The following is a 22,210-nucleotide window of genomic DNA, read 5'->3' as shown; positions in this document are numbered from 1 at the left end:
GGACACCAGTCGGTGCTGTAAAGCTCTTTATAAATAAATGTTGATTGATTGATTGATTGATTTAATGTACATTTTACATTATATCTTAATCAAACGTGCCCCAATCACTCTTATATTTGAAAGTGAGGTACACACTGGCACTCACTATCAACTGACAAAGTTTGATCCGGATCTTATCCAGATTACAGAATTTGTAGCAATTTAAATTTAACATTGAAACCCCATTTAATGTATATTTTACATTATATCTTAATCAAAGGTGCCCCAATCACTCTCATATTTGAAAGTGAGGTAAACACTGGCACTCACTATCACCTGACAAAGTTTGATCTGGATGTGATCCAGATTACAGATTTTGTAGCCATTTAAATTTAACATTGAAACACCATTTAATGTACATTTTACATTATATCTTAATCAAACGTGCCCCAGTCACTCTCATATTTGAAAGTGAGGGACACACTGGCATTCACTATCAACTGACAATGTTTGATCCAGATCTGATCCAGATTACAGATTTTGTAGCCATTTAAATTTAACATTGAAACCACATTTAATGTACATTTTACATTATATCTTAATCAAACATGCCCCAATCACTCTCATATTTGAAAGTGAGGTAAACACTGGCACTCACTATCACCTGACAAAGTTTGATCTGGATCTGATCCAGATTACAGATTTTGTAGCCATTTAATGTACATTTTACATTATATCTTAATCAAACGTGCCCCAGTCCCTCTCATATTTGAAAGTGAGGTACACACTGGCATTCACTATCAACTGACAATGTTTGATCCAGATCTGATCCAGATTACAGATTTTGTAGCCATTTAAATTTAACATTGAAACCCCATTTAATGTACATTTTACATTATATCTTAATCAAACGTGCCCCAATCACTCTCATATTTGAAAGTGAGGTACACACTGGCACTCATTATCACCTGACAAAGTTTGATCTGGATCTGATCCAGATTACAGATTTTGTAGCCATTTAAATTTAACATTAAAACCCCATTTATGTGTATATTTTACATTATATCTTAATCAAATGTGCCCCAGTCACCCTCATATTTGAAAATGAGGTACACACTGGCACTCACTATCACCTGACAAAGTTTGATCTGGATCTGATACAGATTACAGATTTTGTAGCCATTTAAATTTAACATTGAAACCCCATTTAATGTACATTTTACATTATATCTTAATCAAACGTGCCCCAGTCACTCTCATATTTGAAAGTGAGGTACACACTGGCACTCACTATCACCTGACAAAGTTTGATCTGGATCTGATCCAGATTACAGATTTTGTAGCCATTTAAATTTAACATTGAAACCCCATTTAATGTATATTTTACATTATATCTTAATCAAACGTGCCCCAATCACTCTCATATTAGAAAGTGAGGTACACACTGGCACTCCCTATCACCTCACAAAGGTTGATCCGGATTTGATCCAGATTACAGATTTTGTAGCCATTTACATTTAACATTGAAACCCCATTTAATGTATATTTTACATTATATTTTAATCAAACGTGCCCCAATCACTCTCATATTTCAAAGTGAGGTACACACTGGCACTCACTATCACCTGACAAGGTTTGATCTGGATCTGATCCAGATTACAGATTTTGTAGCCATTTAAATTTAACATTGAAACCCCAGTATATTTTACATTATATCTTAATCAAACCTGCCCCAATCACCCTCATATTTGAAAGTGAGGTACACACTGGCACTCACTATCACCTGACAAAGTTTGATCTGGATCTGATCCAGATTACAGATTTTGTAGCCATTTAAATTTAACATTGAAACCCCATTTAATGTATATTTTACATTATATCTTAATCAAACGTGCCCCAATCACTCTCATATTAGAAAGTGAGGTACACACTGGCACTCCCTATCACCTCACAAAGGTTGATCCGGATTTGATCCAGATTACAGATTTTGTAGCCATTTACATTTAACATTGAAACCCCATTTAATGTATATTTTACATTATATTTTAATCAAACGTGCCCCAATCACTCTCATATTTCAAAGTGAGGTACACACTGGCACTCACTATCACCTGACAAAGTTTGATCTGGATCTGATCCAGATTACAGATTTTGTAGCCATTTAAATTTAACATTGAAACCCCATTTAATGTACATTTTACATTATATCTTAATCAAACGTGCCCCAGTCACTCTCATATTTGAAAGTGAGGTACACACTGGCATTCACTATCACCTGACAAAGTTTGATCCAGATCTAATCCAGATTACAGATTTTGTAGCCATTTAAATTTAAAATTGAAACCCCATTTAAGGTATATTTTACATTGTATCTTAATCAAACATGCCCCAGTCACTCTCATATTTGAAAGTGAGGTACACACTAGCACTCACTATCACCTGACAAAGTTTGATCTGGATCTGATCCAGATTACAGAATTTGTAGCCATTTAAATTTAACATTGAAACCCCATTTAATGTATGTTTTACATTATGTTTTAATCAAATGTGCCCCAGTCACTCTCATATTTGAAAGTGAGGTACACACTGGCACTCACTATCACCTGACAAAGTTTGATCCGGATCTGATCCAGATTACAGAATTTGTAGCCATTTAAATTTAACATTGAAACCCCATTTAATGTATGTTTTACATTATATTTTAATCAAACGTGCCCCAGTCACTCTCATATTTGAAAGTGAGGTACACACTGGCACTCACTATCACCTGACAAAGTTTGATCTGGATCTGATCCAGATTACAGATTTTGTAGATTGTAGATTTTGTTTTATATCGCTTCCAAAAGCGATTGTGGTGTTAAAACTCAAATTCAGCTTGTTAGTACAACCCCTGGCAAAAATTATGGAATCACCGGCCTCGGAGGATGTTCATTCAGTTTAATTTTGTAGAAAAAAAAGCAGATCACAGACATGACACAAAACTAAAGTCATTTCAAATGGCAACTTTCTGGCTTTAAAAAACACTAAGAAATCAAGAAAAAAGATTGTGGCAGTCAGTAATGGTTACTTTTTTAGACCAAGCAGAGGAAAAAAATATGGAATCACTCAATTCTGAGGAAAAAATTATGGAATCACCCTGTAAATTTTCATCCCCAAAACTAACACCTGCATCATATCAGATCTGCTCGTTAGTCTGCATCTAAAAAGGAGTGAACACACCTTGAAGAGCTGTTGCACCAATTGGACTGACATGAATCATGGCTCCAACACGAGATATGTCAATTGAAACAAAGGACAGGATTATCAAACTCTTAAAAGAGAGTAAATCATCATGCAATGCTGCAAAAGATGTTGGTTGTTCACAGTCAGCTGTGTCTAAACTCTGGACCAAATACAAACAACATGAGAAGGTTGTTAAAGGCAAACATACTGGTAGACCAAGGAAGACATCAAAGCGTCAAGACAGAAAACTTAAAGCAATATGTCTCAAAAATCGAAAAATGCACAACAAAACAAATGAGGAACGAATGGGAGGAAACTGGAGTCAACGTCTGTGACCGAACTGTAAGAAACCGCCTAATGGAAATGGGATTTACATACAGAAAAGCTAAACAAAAGCCATCATTAACACCTAAACAGAAAAAAACAAGGTTACAATGGGCTAAGGAAAAGCAGTCGTGGACTGTGGATGACTGGATGAAAGTCATATTCAGTGATGAATCTCGAATCTGCATTGGGCAAGGTGATGATGCTGGAACTTTTGTTTGGTGCCATTCCAATGAGATTTATAAAGATGACTGCCTGAAGAGAACATGTAAATTTCCACAGTCATTGATGATATGGGGCTGCATGTCAGGTAAAGGCACTGGGGAGATGGCTGTCATTACATCATCAATAAATGCACGTTTACGTTGATATTTTGGACAATTGAAAGGATGTTTGGGGATGATGAAATCATTTTTCAAGATGATAATGCATCTTGCCATAGAGCAAAAACTGCGAAAACATTCCTTGCAAGAAGACACGTAGGGTCAATGTCAACGAGCAGATGTGATTTGATGCAGGTGTTAGTTTTGAGGATGAAAATTTACAGGGTGATTCCATAATTTTTTCCTCAGAATTGAGTGATTCCATATTTTTTTCCTCTGCTTGGTCTAAAAAAGTAACCGTTACTGACTGCCATAATATTTTTTCTTGATTTCTTATAGTGTTTCTTAAAGCCAGAAAGTTGCCATTTAAAATGACTTTAGTTTTGTGTCATGTCTGTGATCTGCTTTTTTTCTACAAAATTAAACAACTGAATGAACATCCTCCGAGACCGGTGATTCCATAATTTTTGCCAGGGGTTGTAGTTGCAAATGTACCAGAGACAACACTGGAATTTATCGGTTATCGGTTATCTGTAACTTCCGATACATTTTTGGGTGGTTTATCGGTTTATCTTTATCAAAGATAACTTTTCAGTTATCTGATTATCTGTTATCGAAGTTTTTTTGGTTATCTGTGCCCACCACTGACCAAAATTGGATGGAGGCTCCAATTTTATGCCTGTTTGTCTTCCAGTTATCAGTCAGAACCAAGTGACAAAAAGCAATGAGAAATTGTGAATAGCAGAGATAACCAACGTTTTGTGAAAATGATCTAAAAAAGAATTCAGAAACTGAAAAAGGTGAAAAAAACAAAACAAAACAAAACCTGACAACACCACAAAAAAAACTTTATTCAAGTGCATGAACTAAATACATCCTCTTGACATTTTAATTTAGCTTTATCACAAGTCACTTCTAACAGGACTTTGACCTTGAAATTTTTTTTCCAAGGTAAAAATTTTGTGTAATTAGAAACTAATGTTGGCGGAGGTTTGTGCTCTATGAGCACCGTGTTTTGGTTGTTTTTTCTTTGTTTCCATCACTTTGGTCTTTACCTTATTGTGCATCATAGTAAGAATATGGAGGTGATGTTCTAGTGGTTAAAGCCTTCGGCTTGAGACCAGAGGATCCTCGGTTTAAATCCCAGCCTGATTGGAAAATCACTAAGGGCCCTTGGACAAGGTCTTTAATCCCCTAGTTGCTCCCGTGTGTGTAGTGAGCGCCAGGGTTGGGTAGGATTACTTTGAAATGTAATCCAAAAGTAATCAGATTACAAGTAATCCAAATGTATGTACATACATACATGTAATCCACATGTATTCTTTCAAAGTAATCCTATCCAACCTTCATGACCACCTTGCATGGCAGCAGCCTGACATCAGGGTGAATCAATCAATCAATCAATCAATTTTTTTATATAGCGCCAAATCACAACAAACAGTTGCCCCAAGGCGCTTTATATTGTAAGGCAAGGCCATACAATAATTATGTAAAACCCCAACGGTCAAAACGACCCCCTGTGAGCAAGCACTTGGCTACAGTGGGAAGGAAAAACTCCCTTTTAACAGGAAGAAACCTCCAGCAGAACCAGGCTCAGGGAGGGGCAGTCTTCTGCTGGGACTGGTTGGGGCTGAGGGAGAGAACCAGGAAAAAGACATGCTGTGGAGGGGAGCAGAGATCGATCACTAATGATTAAATGCAGAGTGGTGCATACAGAGCAAAAAGAGAAAGAAACAGTGCATCATGGGAACCCCCCAGCAGTCTACGTCTATAGCAGCATAACTAAGGGATGGTTCAGGGTCACCTGATCCAGCCCTAACTATAAGCTTTAGCAAAAAGGAAAGTTTTAAGCCTAATCTTAAAAGTAGAGAGGGTGTCTGTCTCCCTGATCCGAATTGGGAGCTGGTTCCACAGGAGAGGAGCCTGAAAGCTGAAGGCTCTGCCTCCCATTCTACTCTTACAAACCCTAGGAACTACAAGTAAGCCTGCAGTCTGAGAGCGAAGCGCTCTATTGGGGTGATATGGTACTACGAGGTCCCTAAGATAAGATGGGACCTGATTATTCAAAACCTTATAAGTAAGAAGAAGAATTTTAAATTCTGTTCTAGAATTAACAGGAAGCCAATGAAGAGAGGCCAATATGGGTGAGATATGCTCTCTCCTTCTAGTCCCCGTCAGTACTCTAGCTGCAGCATTTTGAATTAACTGAAGGCTTTTTAGGGAACTTTTAGGACAACCTGATAATAATGAATTACAATAGTCCAGCCTAGAGGAAATAAATGCATGAATTAGTTTTTCAGCATCACTCTGAGACAAGACCTTTCGGATTTGAGAGATATTGCGTAAATGCAAAAAAGCAGTCCTACATATTTGTTTAATATGCGCTTTGAATGACATATCCTGATCAAAAATGACTCCAAGATTTCTCACAGTATTACTAGAGGTCAGGGTAATGCCATCCAGAGTAAGGATCTGGTTAGACACCATGTTTCTAAGATTTGTGGGGCCAAGTACAATAACTTCAGTTTTATCTGAGTTTAAAAGCAGGAAATTAGAGGTCATCCATGTCTTTATGTCTGTAAGACAATCCTGCAGTTTAGCTAATTGGTGTGTGTCCTCTGGCTTCATGGATAGATAAAGCTGGGTATCATCTGCGTAACAATGAAAATTTAAGCAATACCGTCTAATAATACTGCCTAAGGGAAGCATGTATAAAGTGAATAAAATTGGTCCTAGCACAGAACCTTGTGGAACTCCATAATTAACTTTAGTCTGTGAAGAAGATTCCCCATTTACATGAACAAATTGTAATCTATTAGACAAATATGATTCAAACCACCGCAGCGCAGTGCCTTTAATACCTATGGCATGCTCTAATCTCTGTAATAAAATTTTATGGTCAACAGTATCAAAAGCAGCACTGAGGTCTAACAGAACAAGCACAGAGATGAGTCCACTGTCCGAGGCCATAAGATCATTTGTAACCTTCACTAATGCTGTTTCTGTACTATGATGAATTCTAAAACCTGACTGAAACTCTTCAAATAGACCATTCCTCTGCAGATGATCAGTTAGCTGTTTTACAACTACCCTTTCAAGAATTTTTGAGAGAAAAGGAAGGTTGGAGATTGGCCTATAATTAGCTAAGATAGCTGGGTCAAGTGATGGCTTTTTAAGTAATGGTTTAATTACTGCCACCTTAAAAGCCTGTGGTACATAGCCAACTAACAAAGATAGATTGATCATATTTAAGATCGAAGCATTAAATAATGGTAGGGCTTCCTTGAGCAGCCTGGTAGGAATGGGGTCTAATAAACATGTTGATGGTTTGGATGAAGTAACTAATGAAAATAACTCAGACAGAACAATCGGAGAGAAAGAGTCTAACCAAATACCGGCATCACTGAAAGCAGCCAAAGATAACGATACGTCTTTGGGATGGTTATGAGTAATTTTTTCTCTAATAGTTAAAATTTTGTTAGCAAAGAAAGTCATGAAGTCATTACTAGTTAAAGTTAATGGAATACTCAGCTCAATAGAGCTCTGACTCTTTGTCAGCCTGGCTACAGTGCTGAAAAGAAACCTGGGGTTGTTCTTATTTTCTTCAATTAGTGATGAGTAGAAAGATGTCCTAGCTTTACGGAGGGCTTTTTTATAGAGCAACAGACTCTTTTTCCAGGCTAAGTGAAGATCTTCTAAATTAGTGAGACGCCATTTCCGCTCCAACTTACGGGTTATCTGCTTTAAGCTACGAGTTTGTGAGTTATACCACGGAGTCAGACACTTCTGATTTAAAGCTCTCTTTTTCAGAGGAGCTACAGCATCCAAAGTTGTCTTCAATGAGGATGTAAAACTATTGACGAGATACTCTATCTCCCTTACAGAGTTTAGGTAGCTACTCTGCACTGTGTTGGTATATGGCATTAGAGAACATAAAGAAGGAATCATATCCTTAAACCTAGTTACAGCGCTTTCTGAAAGACTTCTAGTGTAATGAAACTTATTCCCCACTGCTGGGTAGTCCATCAGAGTAAATGTAAATGTTATTAAGAAATGATCAGACAGAAGGGAGTTTTCAGGGAATACTGTTAAGTCTTCTATTTCCATACCATAAGTCAGAACAAGATCTAAGATATGATTAAAGTGGTGGGTGGACTCATTTACTTTTGGAGCAAAGCCAATAGAGTCTAATAATAGATTAAATGCAGTGTTGAGGCTGTCATTCTCAGCATCTGTGTGGATGTTAAAATCGCCCACTATAATTATCTTATCTGAGCTAAGCACTAAGTCAGACAAAAGGTCTGAAAATTCACAGAGAAACTCACAGTAACGACCAGGTGGACGATAGATAATAACAAATAAAACTGGTTTTTGGGACTTCCAATTTGGATGGACAAGACTAAGAGACAAGCTTTCAAATGAATTAAAGCTCTGTCTGGGTTTTTGATTAATTAATAAGCTGGAATGGAAGATTGCTGCTAATCCTCCGCCCCGGCCCGTGCTACGAGCATTCTGACAGTTAGTGTGACTCGGGGGTGTTGACTCATTTAAACTAACATATTCATCCTGCTGTAACCAGGTTTCTGTTAGGCAGAATAAATCAATATGTTGATCAATTATTATATCATTTACCAACAGGGACTTAGAAGAGAGAGACCTAATGTTTAATAGACCACATTTAACTGTTTTAGTCTGTGGTGCAGTTGAAGGTGCTATATTATTTTTTCTTTTTGAATTTTTATGCTTAAATAGATTTTTGCTGGTTATTGGTAGTCTGGGAGCAGGCACCGTCTCTACGGGGATGGGGTAATGAGGGGATGGCAGGGGGAGAGAAGCTGCAGAGAGGTGTGTAAGACTACAACTCTGCTCTGCTCCTTGACCCAAAATACATAAGGGTAATTCTTAGACTACGGGCACGTATGTCCTTTGATCATATTGTATGAAAAACAGAAAAAAGGGGAAATTTCACAGTTTTATAGTTATCTTTACAATGAAAGTGTTTTAAGAAATTTGTTCTAGTAGTCTATGATGACTTTTTCACCTTTTTTCAGCATCATTATATGCAAATATTGCCGTTTTGTGCTTGTCCCACATCCAGACTTTTGATCTTCAATGATAAAAATGAATGGTAAAAAAACGTTTTTTCTAATGTTTTAAAATATCTCTGAATAAAATATAAGTGAAATAATCAAAACATAATTGGGGTATTCAATGTCATACAACTGTTGTGATTTTTTTAAACAAAATCTAGGTGTCCCACACTATTGCCGTAATTTCCACCACAACACTGTAATGTCCCTTTAAACAGTTTGTATGAAAGATTGTTTGGGTAGTTTCTATGGAGATAAACAGTGACATCAGAGCACATGTATATAGCGCCAAATCACAACAAACAGTTGCCCCAAGGCGCTTTATATTGTAAGGCAATGGAGTGGTGGAAATTACATTTACAAGGCCAATAGTGCCCATAGTTAAAGAATCACCCATAAGCGTACCAAACAACAAATGCCAGCTCTCCCCAGTTTTTCCATGATCGAAATTACACACACGTACACAGAGGCCACCTAGCTACTACTCTGTATAAACTGTCCCTCTCAAGTAAGCCAAATAATATGAAATCGAGTCAAATTGTGTTGTATTAAACAAGCAAATCTGTCAATGGGGTCGGAAAAATTTACTTGGCTAGAATTTGCAAAACTAGCAAAATGTCTAGGCACTGGATGATCAAAATGTGCCTTAAAACTAGACAGAATTCTTATTATGATTAGCCTCTGTCTTAAAATAAGGAAAACAATCCTGTTCCTTTGCTTGGATGATTTGAAATCCATTGCCTTTCCTTATTACTGGTTCAGTACAGCTTGATGTGAGCTGGACAAACTTATTAAGAAAAAATGAGATACATTTTCCCAAGATAAGACATTTTTTCTTATGTAAAAAAATGCTTGACAAGATTATTTTTCTTTTTAGACAAAAATTAAGTCAAATTTTCTTTAAGCAAGTCTTTTTTACTTTCTTAGATATCAGTTTTTGCATTGTAATACATATATAGCATTTATTACTTGTAGAGAGAAGCTGCTTGATTGTGGACGTTCAAAGTGTAGTTGGAGAAGTAAAGAGAATTGTCTGCAGCAGTAAGAGGTGAATTGTTAATTGTCATTCACATGGGTTCATTGTAGAGTTGTTTTCTTATGAGTTTTTTTATTATGGTTGAATTGTGTGCCAAATAAATTCATTCATTCAATTTATTGTCTCTTGTTTCTGTCACTGTAGTGTTCCGCGCACATATTCCACACAACTGGATGATGATGAACAACATCTCCTAGCTGCTGTGATCTCCGTAATGAAATGCGTTTCTTTGCATTGGACACTAGATGGTACATTGTGTATATTATGGTCACAGTCCATACTGTTGGAATCAGATGTCAATGTTTGGTTCTGTTGAAGTGTGGTTCTGTTATTGTACAGCAGGTGCTTCAGTGGATAAGGAGATGACCTGCCAATATGTAGATGTGGGTTTGATTCCTGCTTACTCTGCCTGTCTGTGTCCTTGGACAAGACACTTAATCTGCATTGTCTCAGTCCAACCAGCTGTAAAAACAGGTCCTGGACTGCCTGGTGAAGTAACCTGAGTCTGAACGGTGACCTGTCCAGCAGGAGTTGTAGACATGTACTTCATGCAACGCATCAGGCACCAAAAAGTAGGTCCCTTCAGTCCCCCCTTGTTTCCCTCGGGTCTCCCCACAGTAGATCTGAGGTGCATCTGCCTGTTGATTTGGCACCAGTTTTACATCGGATGTCCTTACTGAAACAACTCAACATCACATGGAGAATGGGCAGGGGTGGCCTTGAACTGGGAACCTTCTGCAGTGGAAACAAGCCCATCAGCCCTGCCGTAAAACAAACAAAACCTTGCTCTGCCACATGGCGGTGCAGTGCTCACCCACCACGGCGACCAGCCTATAAAAGACAAAAAGGTTTAATGTTTCATCTCTTAAAGCTCAGTTCAGTTAAGCTGTGGGATAGTTTTGGTTCTGGTGCATCAAAGTTCACAGGACATTTATGAGTTTGACCTCATGTTCCCTTTTAACCTGGCAAATAAAAAACAAAAACTAGAAGCACTCAAAGAGTGCAAACCTCCGCCAAGGCCATAGGATCACTGACCCTAAAGAGATTCCCTCCTTGGCACAGTGATCTATTCAATAATTCAGTGTTACAACCAAAACTATGATACATACACTTTTCTTTCCTGTATATTTGACATCCTTGACCATGAAAACATACCACTAGAACTTGGAATCACTTTTATGTCTTTATTAGTTCAAAAGTTATTGTATAAAAACAGTTTTGCGCTAATGGCGGTTCCCAGTTCTTGGATCTAGCTCCATAACATTTGAAGCTACATCAAATCTGATGACACCTTACTGAATCAGTACAGATTCAGCTACAATTTGGTTTTAGTTGTGCATCTCTAGCTTCATTTGTCACCTCACACTGACACATTTTCTATTTTCCCTATATTTTTGCATATTCTGGATCACCAGATCTGGAATCCGGATCCGAGTATCACCAAACTTTGTTGTTTGATAGAACATTTGACTGTGTTACACCCTAATTTTTTTTCAAGCCTTTCTGCCTTGTTTTTGTGGAGTTAGAAACTAGAATGTCAAAATTCCCCCTATCCCGCAATGGTGAAGAATCCTTTAAAAAATTCCTGGATCCGGATCGTGATCCAGATCACCACTAAAATTTAATCACTTGTTCCTCTTGTCATTTCCAACCACTCCAGAAAATTTGATCAAATCCGTTCAAAACTTTTTGAGTTATCCTGCTGACAAACCAGATAGACAAACAAACAAATGCGACCGAAAATATAACGTCCTTGGCGGAGGTAATTATCTTAGTTAGCATCATGTTAAATTTTTAAGGTGATGGACTCATTTATTTTGTAGTCCCTAAAACATTTTTACACAGTCTGGTTATAAAATCCCAGATATTTATCATATTGCTGACGTGTTGTTTTGAAGTAGTAATTCCATTACACGGTGTGTTTATTGATTTTTAGTGTCCTGACAATGTAAACATGCATTTTTAACTTGCATATCAACTTTACATTCCCAACAAATTGGTTTTCAATTAAAAAAATGTTAAGTGTCCTGTGGTCTCCTTTTGGGGATGTGAGCAGATAAAATGGGAACACTGCAACATTTTCCTGTCGCGTCCCTATTCAGAGCTTTATGCTGAAGTGAAATAGAGAAAGCAGGAAAACAGATCAAATCCAGGCTCAGGTTTCTCGTGTGGCTTTCCACACATGTCCTTCCAGCATGGCCAATCAGTTTTTGAGAACTGCAGACTTTACACATATTTACCACACAGTATTGTAGTGTTTGTACTTCTTCATGGATGATTTAAATGAAGTCCGTGACTTGGAAATGTTCATGTATCCATCCCCTGACTTGTCTAAAGTAATCAGAATGTAAAAGTAATGATGTAATTGTGATATTTAGAATACATTTTCCTCAACCCAACTATTTTTTGGAATGTGTTGCAGGTGTTAAATACAGGAATGAATGGGTGATTCTTTAACTACGGGCACTATTGGCCTTGTAAATGTAATTTCCACCACACCATTGCCTTACAGTATAAAGCGCCTTGGGGCAACTGTTTGTTGTAATTTGGTGCTATATACATGTGCTCTGATGTCACTGTTTATCTCCATAGAAACTACCCAAACAATCTTTCATACAAACTGTTTAAAGGGACATTACAGTGTTGTGGTGGAAATTACAGCAATAGTGTGGGACAACTACATTTTGTTTAAAAAAATCACAACAGTTGTATGACATTGAATACCCCAATTATGTTGTGATTATTTTACTGATATTTTATTCAGAGATATTTTAAAACATTAGAAAAAACATTTCTTTACCATTCATTTTTATCATTAAAGATCAAAAGTCTGGATGTGGGACAAGCACAAAACGGCAATATTTGCATATAATGATACTGAAAAAGGTGAAAAAGTCATCATAGACTACTAGAACAAATTTCTTAACACACTTTCATTGTAAAGATAACTATAAAAGCGTGACATTTCCCCTTTTTTCTGTTTTTCATACAATATGATCAAAGGACATAATAAGTGCCCGTAGTCTAAGAATCACCCGTATGTATATTAACTAATGAAATTTGTTTGACCTCACAAAACAAAAAAAATCTTTGCTTCATACTGTCTGCAATAAAAATTATATATATAGAGAGAGAGAGAGAGAGGGGAGAGAGAGAGAGAGAGAGAGATCAAATATTTATTTCATGCAATAAAATGCTAATTATTTAACAATCATACAATGTGATTTTCTGGATTTTTGTTTTTTTAGATTCTGTCTTTCACAGTTGAAGTGTAAAAATTACAGATCTCTCCATTCTTTGTAGGTGGGAAAACCTGCAAAACTAACAGGGGGTCAAATACTTATTTTCCCCACTGTGTATTTATTTATTTATGATTTGTGGTTGTAGTTCAGTTATCTGGTACCCCTTAAAATTTTTTCCCTTTTTGTCTGACGAGATTTGATGATGATGGTGATGATTGGAGGGAAGGTTGTTAATGATTTTTAAAGACATTTCACTACCTTTAGTTGAACTGCAATGATTAATTATTCAATTAATCAACTAAGTTATATAATTTTAGATTCTTAAATGTGAATATTTTCTGGTTTCTTTGCTCCCTTTTTTGATGGCATCATCTTTGGGAAACATTGATATATTTCATCATTTTCTGTCAAGTAATGGACCAAAGAACTAATGGATTCAGCCATTCATTTTCAGCTGCTTATCCGGGTACAGGTCGTGGTGGCAGCAGAGCAAACAGCTCACACCACACTTCCCTATCCTCAGCCAAGTCCTGTGCCTCTTCCCGGGAGACTCCAAGGCATTTCCAAGCCAGCTGAGAAATATAATCTCTCAAACGTGTCCTGGGTCTTCCCCAAGGCCTCCTCCCAGTTGGACGTGCCTGGAAGACCTCATGGAGACAACCAGGGAACATCCTCACCAGATGCCCACCTGGCTACTTTTGATGGGAAGAAGAAGCAGCTCTACTCAAAGTCCCTCCTGGATAGTCAAACGTCTCACCCTGTCCAGGAGTGTAAGCCCAGATATCTAATGGAGGAATATCATTTCTGCTGCTTGTATCCACAATCTTATTCTTTCAGTCATTACCCAAAGTCATGACCACAGGTGAGGATAGGAGCGTAAATCAACTTCCGGCTCAGCTCCTTCTTCACCCTGACGGTCTGACACAACACCTGTAAAATTTCTGATGCTGCCCCAAAAATGTTTGATTGAATGTCTGATCAGGGAACAGCAACTAATGAATCCATGAAATAAACAATAGATTAATTCTGAAAATAACCATTAGTTGCTGCCCTGAAAAATATAATTTTTTTAATTATTATTATTTGATGTGACGTTTTGTATCTCAGGAAGAATTAGGGCTCTGTGCTGGGTTTTCTCAGTTTCATAGATTCCTTTTTAATCTCTGGCATTTTATATCCTTTGTCTTCGATTTATTTATTTTTTTTTTTAAGTGTAAAATACATTTTATGACAAAATAATACAAGGTTGAAAGTTTTTAGAAGAATTTATGGTTTTGATTTACTGACTCATTAACCAAAGAATTAATCAGCTAATCAGAAAATAATCAATAGATTAATTGAGAAAGATCACAACATTAACTGATCAATTGAAAAAAAAAATTCTAAGTAATTGATTACTTAAATAATGATTAGTTGCAGCCCAACTAAATGTTAACATCATTACCATTAAGACAATGGTCATCATTGAGAATTTTCTGTAATTCTAATTAAGTTAGCATTTTGTATTTTTAAACACTGGTTTTCATTTGAACTTTTATTCCTTCCTTTTATTGTTCATAATTTTTTATGCCTTTTTTTTGGTGTGAAAACTTCATAAGTACCATATGGAAAGATTTCTAAAAATAAAATTATTTTCACCACTGCTAATAGCAACATTAAACTTGCAACATGCTGCCTTTGACAAATCTTGTTACACAGTATTTTTATTTTATATTAATCTAGTATATTTTATTTGAATACTTGTCTTATTGTGTTTCTTTCAATATGTTTTTTTTTAGTTTTGTGTGTATGTACATATAAGACAAAGAGCTCAAGTGTAAACTGCTTCTTGTGACGACTGAACAGACACTCATACATGAGGTAAATACGAGGTCTATTAGAAAAGTATCCGACCTTATTTTTTTTCAAAAGCCATAGGGATTTGAATCACGTGTGATTGCGTCAGACAAGCTTGAACCCTCGTGCGCATGCATGAGTTTTTCCACGTCTGTCGGTTGCGTCATTCGCCTGTGAGCAGGCTTTGAGTGAGGAGTGGTCCACGCCCTCGGCAGATTTTCATTGTCAGGAAACAGCGGAATGATTTGGGCTTTTTTTCCATCAGAATTTTTTCAGAAGCTGTTAGAGACTGGCAGCTGGAAACCATTCGAAAAATTTATCTGGCTTTCAGTGAAAATTTTACGGACTTCACAGAGAATAAGGACAGTTACTACAGCTTTAAGGACGCTTGGCGCGCCTCGCTCTGTGCCACCATCGAGAGCCACAAAACACCGGATCATTTCTAAACAGATGGCTCTGTGGAGCCGGGACCATCGTGTGCCATTTCTCTGGTTATCACAAGAGCTGGACATCAACCATTTTCCGGCAGATTTCACTTTTAACAAGAGATTTTGTCATGGAAAGCCGAGCGGAGGCTTCACGCTTCACGACCGATTTGCTGATGGAGCGAGACAAAACCACCTCCGTTTTGGTCTCACAGGACGGCTTTGAGATGGCGTTCAGACAGCTGTCGGTGGTTTTTCCATCGAGTGATTATCCGAGAAATTGTGGATGTGCCTGGACATGCCAGAACATGTCCCGTGAGGCTTCATCACGGCGTTGCTGTGCGCCATGCAGCACCGCCGTGACGCGCGAAGCCTCTGCTCCTCTTTCCATGACAAAAACTCCTGTAACAGTGGAATGTGCCATTCATTTCCAAACTGGACACTGTGTTTTATCCAGGACGTCGTCTGACTAGCACAGGAATTGTGAAAAGACGTGGACATCAACACTTTTTCGGCAGACAGACCCTGTCACGGCGGTGCCGCATGGCGCCAAGCATCCTTAAAGCCGTCCTTAAAGCTGTAGTAACAGTCCTTATTCTCTGTGAAGCCCGTAAAATTTTCACTGAAAGCCAGATAAATTTTTCGAACGGTTTCCAGCTGCCAGTCTCTAACAGTTTCTGAAAAAATTCTGATGGAAAAAAAAAAAGCCCAGATCATTCCGCCATTTCCTGACAATGAAAATCCGCCGAGGGGGTGGACCACTCCTCACTCAAAGCCTGCTCACAGGCGAATGACGCAACCGACAGGCGTGGAAAAACTCACGCATGTGCACGAGGGTTCAAGCTTGTCTGACACAATCACACGTGATTCAAATCCATATGGTTTTTGAAAAAAATAAGGTCGGATACTTTTCTAATAGACCTCGTATGTATTGTAATTAAACATTTGAATACTCTTTTGTAAAGCATAACAGCTTTATCGTCGCATAGCTGGATTGCCATTGCAGTTATCATTGTCTCACAGAGTCCAAACAAGTATTGTGCCAAATAGTATGAATGTTATATTTCCTCTTTATTCAAAAGTGTGGTCTTTCAGTTTGAGAGAATGATTTATTAAATTCATTTGTTCTCAAAAACAAATTACATCTTTCTCATTCAGAGCTGTTTCTTGACCACTTGAAACTTCAGGCATATTTACAATGACAATACGTAGGATTTCATGAAGCACTTGATAAAAGTTTAGATATAGCTTAACAAAATCTTTTCACAGTGGGGGTGACCTTCACACAGTTATGCTACAAAACACCTTGGATTAGAATTGTGGGTCATAGAGTTAATTATTAACTTTGGTGGCGATCTCAGAGTGAACCTTTAGTTGTGCAAATACTGTAATAGCCTTTACTTTGCTTTTCTGTGTTGTGTCCCCTCTCTAGTCTAGAAACAGTCTCCAGTCAGGGGATGTGGATGGGGCCAGGAGGCTGGGGCGACTGGCCCGTCTGCTCGGTATTGTCTCCATCGTACTGGGAGTGATCGTCCTCATTGTCTTCATCTCAGTTTCAGGTACAAGTACTGCAAAGTTACACCTCTACCATCAAGCAATGCAGTCCTGAAGGCAAAATGGGTCCAGTGTGGTACTAGCCAGGTGTCCTTAACGAAGTGAACCAAAATTGCCTGCTCTGTGCTTGCGAAAGGTGTGTTTTACAAATGCAGGAGTAATCTGTTGGTAGGGCATCATCTATAACTCAGTTCAGCAACTTCATGACTGCACAGCCCAATGCACACTGCTAGGCCTGGTAATAGGAGAAACCATCTGTATTTAAAATGTGTACTTCCAGGGGAAAGCTCGCCCATCTATTGCATGCACATAAGTTTTCATACGTTTTTCATTGTTTAAAAGTAGACGCCAAATTTGTTCGTGGCACTTTATTTGACCCTTATTTACACTAACCCCATGTGCCGCCCTGTAAATATGTGGAAAAGGGGAAAAACTATCTGATATGTGAATGGACACAACACATTTTATATTAAAAAATATATATCCTACTGCATTGTGATTGCAGGCTGATATATGACTCCACCACCAAATACCTGTTCTGCATCCAAACTCAGCAGATTTATAAGCCGCGTGTGTAGATTGATTTACCACTGCAGTGAGTGTGCAGAGCCGACTGGGCAGGAACAATAGCAATCCTGCTGCTGCTGCTCAAAGCCTCAGCAATGAGGGTTTCCCCAGTAATGACTGTTATGAAGTATTATTTGAAAATTTGTTTTCTCAGTTAATGGAATAAAAATATTGATTACAAATGCAATATTTTTTACCAGGTTTTAAGTAAATGGGGTCTCATCAAACAAATGGTCCTTATCTTGATGGTGGATGCAGAATAAGTGGTGCAGATGCTTTTGGCATGCTTGAGTTCTGTTTGCAGTAACATACACAATGAAAGCAAATTAAAATCAGTCATTGAACCAAAACTTCACCTCAGGCACCTGGCAACGATATATGCAGGCAACTCGCTTATCTACGGCACCTCTGAGCATTGCGCTTTTAAAACAAAACAAAAACAAAATGCAATATTGGCCTGAAGGCCTAGTGTCCCCTGTTGTAGTTGGCCTAGACCTTGAAGCGAAGCATGTTTGCTGCAAGTTTGATGAACTTGTCTGAAATCCCAGGAAAGTTATTGAGAGTACAGTCTTCATCACACACAGATACTAGTTTTGGCCCTGTGGCCTTCAATATTTGGTCAAGGTCACTCATCATTGAACGTGGCTCAGACCATCAAGTACGGTGGCCTGGAGGTGCAAACCAACATTACAAATTCTGAAACACTTTTACAAAGCTTGAGACAAATTTACATTTTAAAAAAACAATTTTACATATCATAATACAAAATTACATTACCATAACACATTTACAAGTTCCAAAAGAAATTTACATTTAAGTTCCAAAACAAAATTACATTTTAGAAAACAAATTAACAAGATGTGAAACACTTTTACAAACGCTGAAACAAATTAACAGGTCCCAAAACAAATTTACAATCTATATCAACCGGAAAGGGAATGTCCCAACTCAGGGGTTGACCCGGAAGTGAAGCAGGAATGGCAAGTTGAAGTTTATTTTAGTTATGTTTTGCCTATTTTGTGGAAAACACATGCAAATTTGGTCAACTTGTCTCACATCTATGAAAAGTTATAGGGAGTACAGGGTTTCAGAGACACTTAGTTTTGGCTCTGTGACTGTTTATGTTTGTTCAAGATCACATCATCCAACTTGATTTTATTTGCTTTAATTAGTTTTCTTGTTATATGTTATTATGTTAGTGTGTTTTTTTTTTAACAGACTACTCAAATGAAATTGCCCCTTGTGGGATTAATAAAGTTGTTGATTGATTGATTCATCTTGATGTTCAAGGGATGCATCAGCAACACCCACTCACCCACATGCATGCAGCTGCTGTCATAATTTAGAGGCATAACAATGAAAACAGTATGGAAAGGAAACAACCAGTGACATTAGCGATGCTCTGTGCGCTGCTTTTTGCAATGTAGCAGATACGGGCCAGTCTTTCAGATGTTCACAGACCCTTACAACAGACATGAATGTTGAGACAATATTGAGCTTTAGTTATTTCTTTGAATTGTTCTTTTTGTGGCTCAGACTAATCACTCAACATGCATCCATAATTTGGGAGAAAAAAAACTTCAATAACCTGGTTAAGCAGGTTCTTGAGGTGTATAAAAGGTGTAGAAATAATAGGTTATGCATGCCTATTATTTATACACCTTTTACATATCCATGTATTACTGCACAAAAGATTTAGGCACCATCGTGTCTTTAAATGTGGTTTTTAATGTTTATGTGTCAAACTTACTAATACTTCCCAATTATATTTCTTCTGATTAATTAATAGTTATTTCAAAACTGAACTCGTCAGGATACGGCAGGAATGCATGTAACAAGTTTAACCTGTTTCATTGTCTTTTTTTTTTCTTAGTGAAAAGAACTCACTGACCTGAAGAACTGGAAGAGGAGACCTGTGAAAGCAAACCACAAATGCAAAAAGAAAATTAGAGCTCTGAAGAAAAATCCTATTATGCCATGTCAAGACTTCATCATCCTCAGACATAAATTAATAATAATTAAAAAAATTTAAGAATAAAAGCAAAAACTGCAGTTAGCATACGATTTAAGATATTGTAAAGAAAAAAAAAATCCACTGTTGCATGCATTAAAATCCAGTAACATTTGCTTGGCAAAGAGCGAAACGCCTGATGTCAAAATTGTTCAGATTAAAAGAAATTGCTGATTTGTGTTTGATCAGAAGGACTGTTTATTTTCATCAATAATGGACTTGTTAAAAGTCAAGGGAGTGCGTGTGATGACAGAATGAAAAGTAGAATTTTTCTGTATGGGATTGTTCTGGGTTTGAACTTTGGACAGCTCCATAATCTATTGCATTCAAATCATATACAACTAAAATATATTTGACATATATGGATATATACAGAGATGTACATTTTCTAAAATGTTTGTATGCCCTGTGGTGCTGGATTTTTTTTTTTTTTTTTTTTTTTTAAGTGCATGCGTGAATGTAGATCAGTAATGGCCTTTTTTAAGTTCCTGTTCATCTTTTGTTAGAAAGGAAATCCAGGTTGCACACAACTAAATCATGTACACCACTCGATACTTTTTTTTAATGCCTCCTTTCATGTCTCCTCATTATTTTGTCTGGATCTGACATATATACGAAAAACACTTAAATTCTTTCTTTTTCCTCAGTTCCTCTTAATCTTTCACCACCAAACCCAAAGCCGTATATTCTTACTACATGCTTTACCTTTTTACTGCCTTTCTACACGCAGCATTTCAGTTAACCTTCTTGCACTGTAACAATTGACTGTTAAATGAAACTGTTTCACTGAATGTGATTTTCCACTCTGTGTTGATATAAAATGTATTTATATGGTGGAATATATATATATATATATATATATATGCATGCAATTAGCCAAACAGGCTTATACAATTAATTTTTGTAAAGCAAGGAACAAATTAATTTTGCATTAACTCTGTACTTGGGTACCATTTAATTTTTTTGTTGTTCCAGGTTTGACAGATTGTATTTGTCATTTGAGCAAAGAAAAAAAATGACACACTACATATATGCTTATGATAGAAGCACAGTACAGTTTTGTTTTGTGTTTTCAATGTTAAGGGCTCATAGGTGTTACTGAAACAAGTAGCTCTGCTTGGCGTTGTCCAAATCGCTTCCTTCTAACAGTGCCATGCTTTTAACACACAGTCCTTCATACAGACTTATTTTAATTCAGCACACTCAGTCTTCTGCACGTGTGCCCAGAAGCGCAGCAATGCGAAGCAACCACAAGTTAAATGGAAGTTTTCTGCAAATATTTAAGTTCTGGATTTGCAAGTACAGAGGATTGCACATGTTGAATTTAAAGTGTAGGTGACACCAAAAATGCGCACAAATAATCACTAAAAATTATGTTGATATTTTAAAAAAATCATGAACAATAAAATTCGATGATAAGTGTGCAGGTGAAGGATAAACTACAGCTGTCTGAAGCCTGCGCTCTATTTCAGCCCTCAGCCGCGGCCATATTGTTGCTACGTCATCACCGGAACGGGACCTGCTGATTCAAGCCCAAATCAGTTGTAAACACAGCGGAGGTCGAGCTGTTTACAGACGATATTTTTGTGTAGTGCAGAGCTTTTTTTAAGTCCAGTCTGAATAAGCTGGGGGGGGGGGGGGGGGGGGGGGGGCCAGCTTATGAGTTTGAGCCTTATTTAAATGACAATAAGAGAGAAGAAGCCTTGGAGGAAAACCTTCAGTCTGACAACAGTGATGATATTGGCAGAGTTCAGAATGCAGAATGGTGATTATAAATAAATAATAATGCTGGCGATTTCGGCATGCAGGTGGAGATGATACATTTTTTGCCAGCTCTTTGGTCTAATCAACTGATTTAAAAAATATTTTTACTAAAGGTACATTCAAATCTGAAAAATGTCATGAGGGACTGAAGATCTCAGCTAATTTTAAAATAAATATTGTTTCCTTCTTTAATACAGTTATTGTACTGTACATTAGTAGTGTATCACCATTATTATTAAATATTAAAACCATTCACACAAGGAGAAAATAATATAGTCTTACCTGTCCGTTTCAGTGAGATCATCTTAATTTTGTTGAAAATGTCTGAAAATAATTTAATTTGTTGTCCTGGGGGAATAAAAGTCCATGATGGGTCGAGTTTCTGCTGTACTGATCCTCGTCCTGCATGGTCAGCTACAGGTGTAATCTGTTCATTGCGTCTGCGTCTGATGGTTCGAGTCTCTGCTGTGAATGCTTCCTCTTGTTCCACTGCGGGCCGCTTTGCGCTGCAAGTCAAAAGACTCGCAGCTCCTCATTTGTTCCTAACGTCTCAGTCTGCACACGACAAAATTCCTATGATCCACAAAACAATAAAATAATGTGAAAAACAGTCAGTTTTACCTCTGTGTCGAGTGCAGAAGCGAAAGACACCGTGCATACACGCTCATCAATATAAGTGTTCCACCTGCCAATCAAAGGGATTCTGCTGGCGAGAATAACCGTTCCAACACCGAAAACATGGTGCAGCTCCGACCCGATCCACTCGGTGGAAACGGGGCTGTCAGCAACCTGTAAAAATCCATAAATTAATCCATCAATAAATGGGGCTATTAAAAT

At 37.5% G+C, this 22,210-nt stretch overlaps 1 protein-coding gene and 1 long non-coding RNA gene across 2 annotated transcripts in view; one reads left to right on the top strand and one right to left on the bottom strand.

Moving 5' to 3' along the window:
• The window catches only part of trarg1a (trafficking regulator of GLUT4 (SLC2A4) 1a), a 64,292-nt gene extending 44,455 nt beyond the window's left edge, over positions 1–19,837 (top strand). The window contains exons 2-3 of the mRNA XM_034169370.1: positions 16,910–17,036; positions 19,472–19,837. Of these exons, the coding sequence (XP_034025261.1) occupies positions 16,910–17,036; positions 19,472–19,488 (144 nt within the window). The 3' untranslated portion in view covers positions 19,489–19,837. The remainder of the gene's footprint in view (positions 1–16,909; positions 17,037–19,471) is intronic.
• LOC117509627 lies at positions 8,156–18,545 on the bottom strand. Its single transcript, XR_004560453.1, has 3 exons — positions 18,261–18,545; positions 16,621–16,622; positions 8,156–8,168 (listed from the first exon to the last, which is right to left on the bottom strand). It is a non-coding gene; the product is annotated as an uncharacterized LOC117509627 (long non-coding RNA).
• Positions 19,838–22,210: the final 2,373 nt, after the last annotated feature.

This window comes from Thalassophryne amazonica, chromosome 4, assembly GCF_902500255.1.
Source record: "Thalassophryne amazonica chromosome 4, fThaAma1.1, whole genome shotgun sequence".
Taxonomy (NCBI): Eukaryota; Metazoa; Chordata; class Actinopteri; order Batrachoidiformes; family Batrachoididae; genus Thalassophryne; species Thalassophryne amazonica.
The sequence above is the reverse complement of the archived record's forward strand: the minus strand, read 5'-3'. Positions and strand labels throughout refer to the sequence as shown.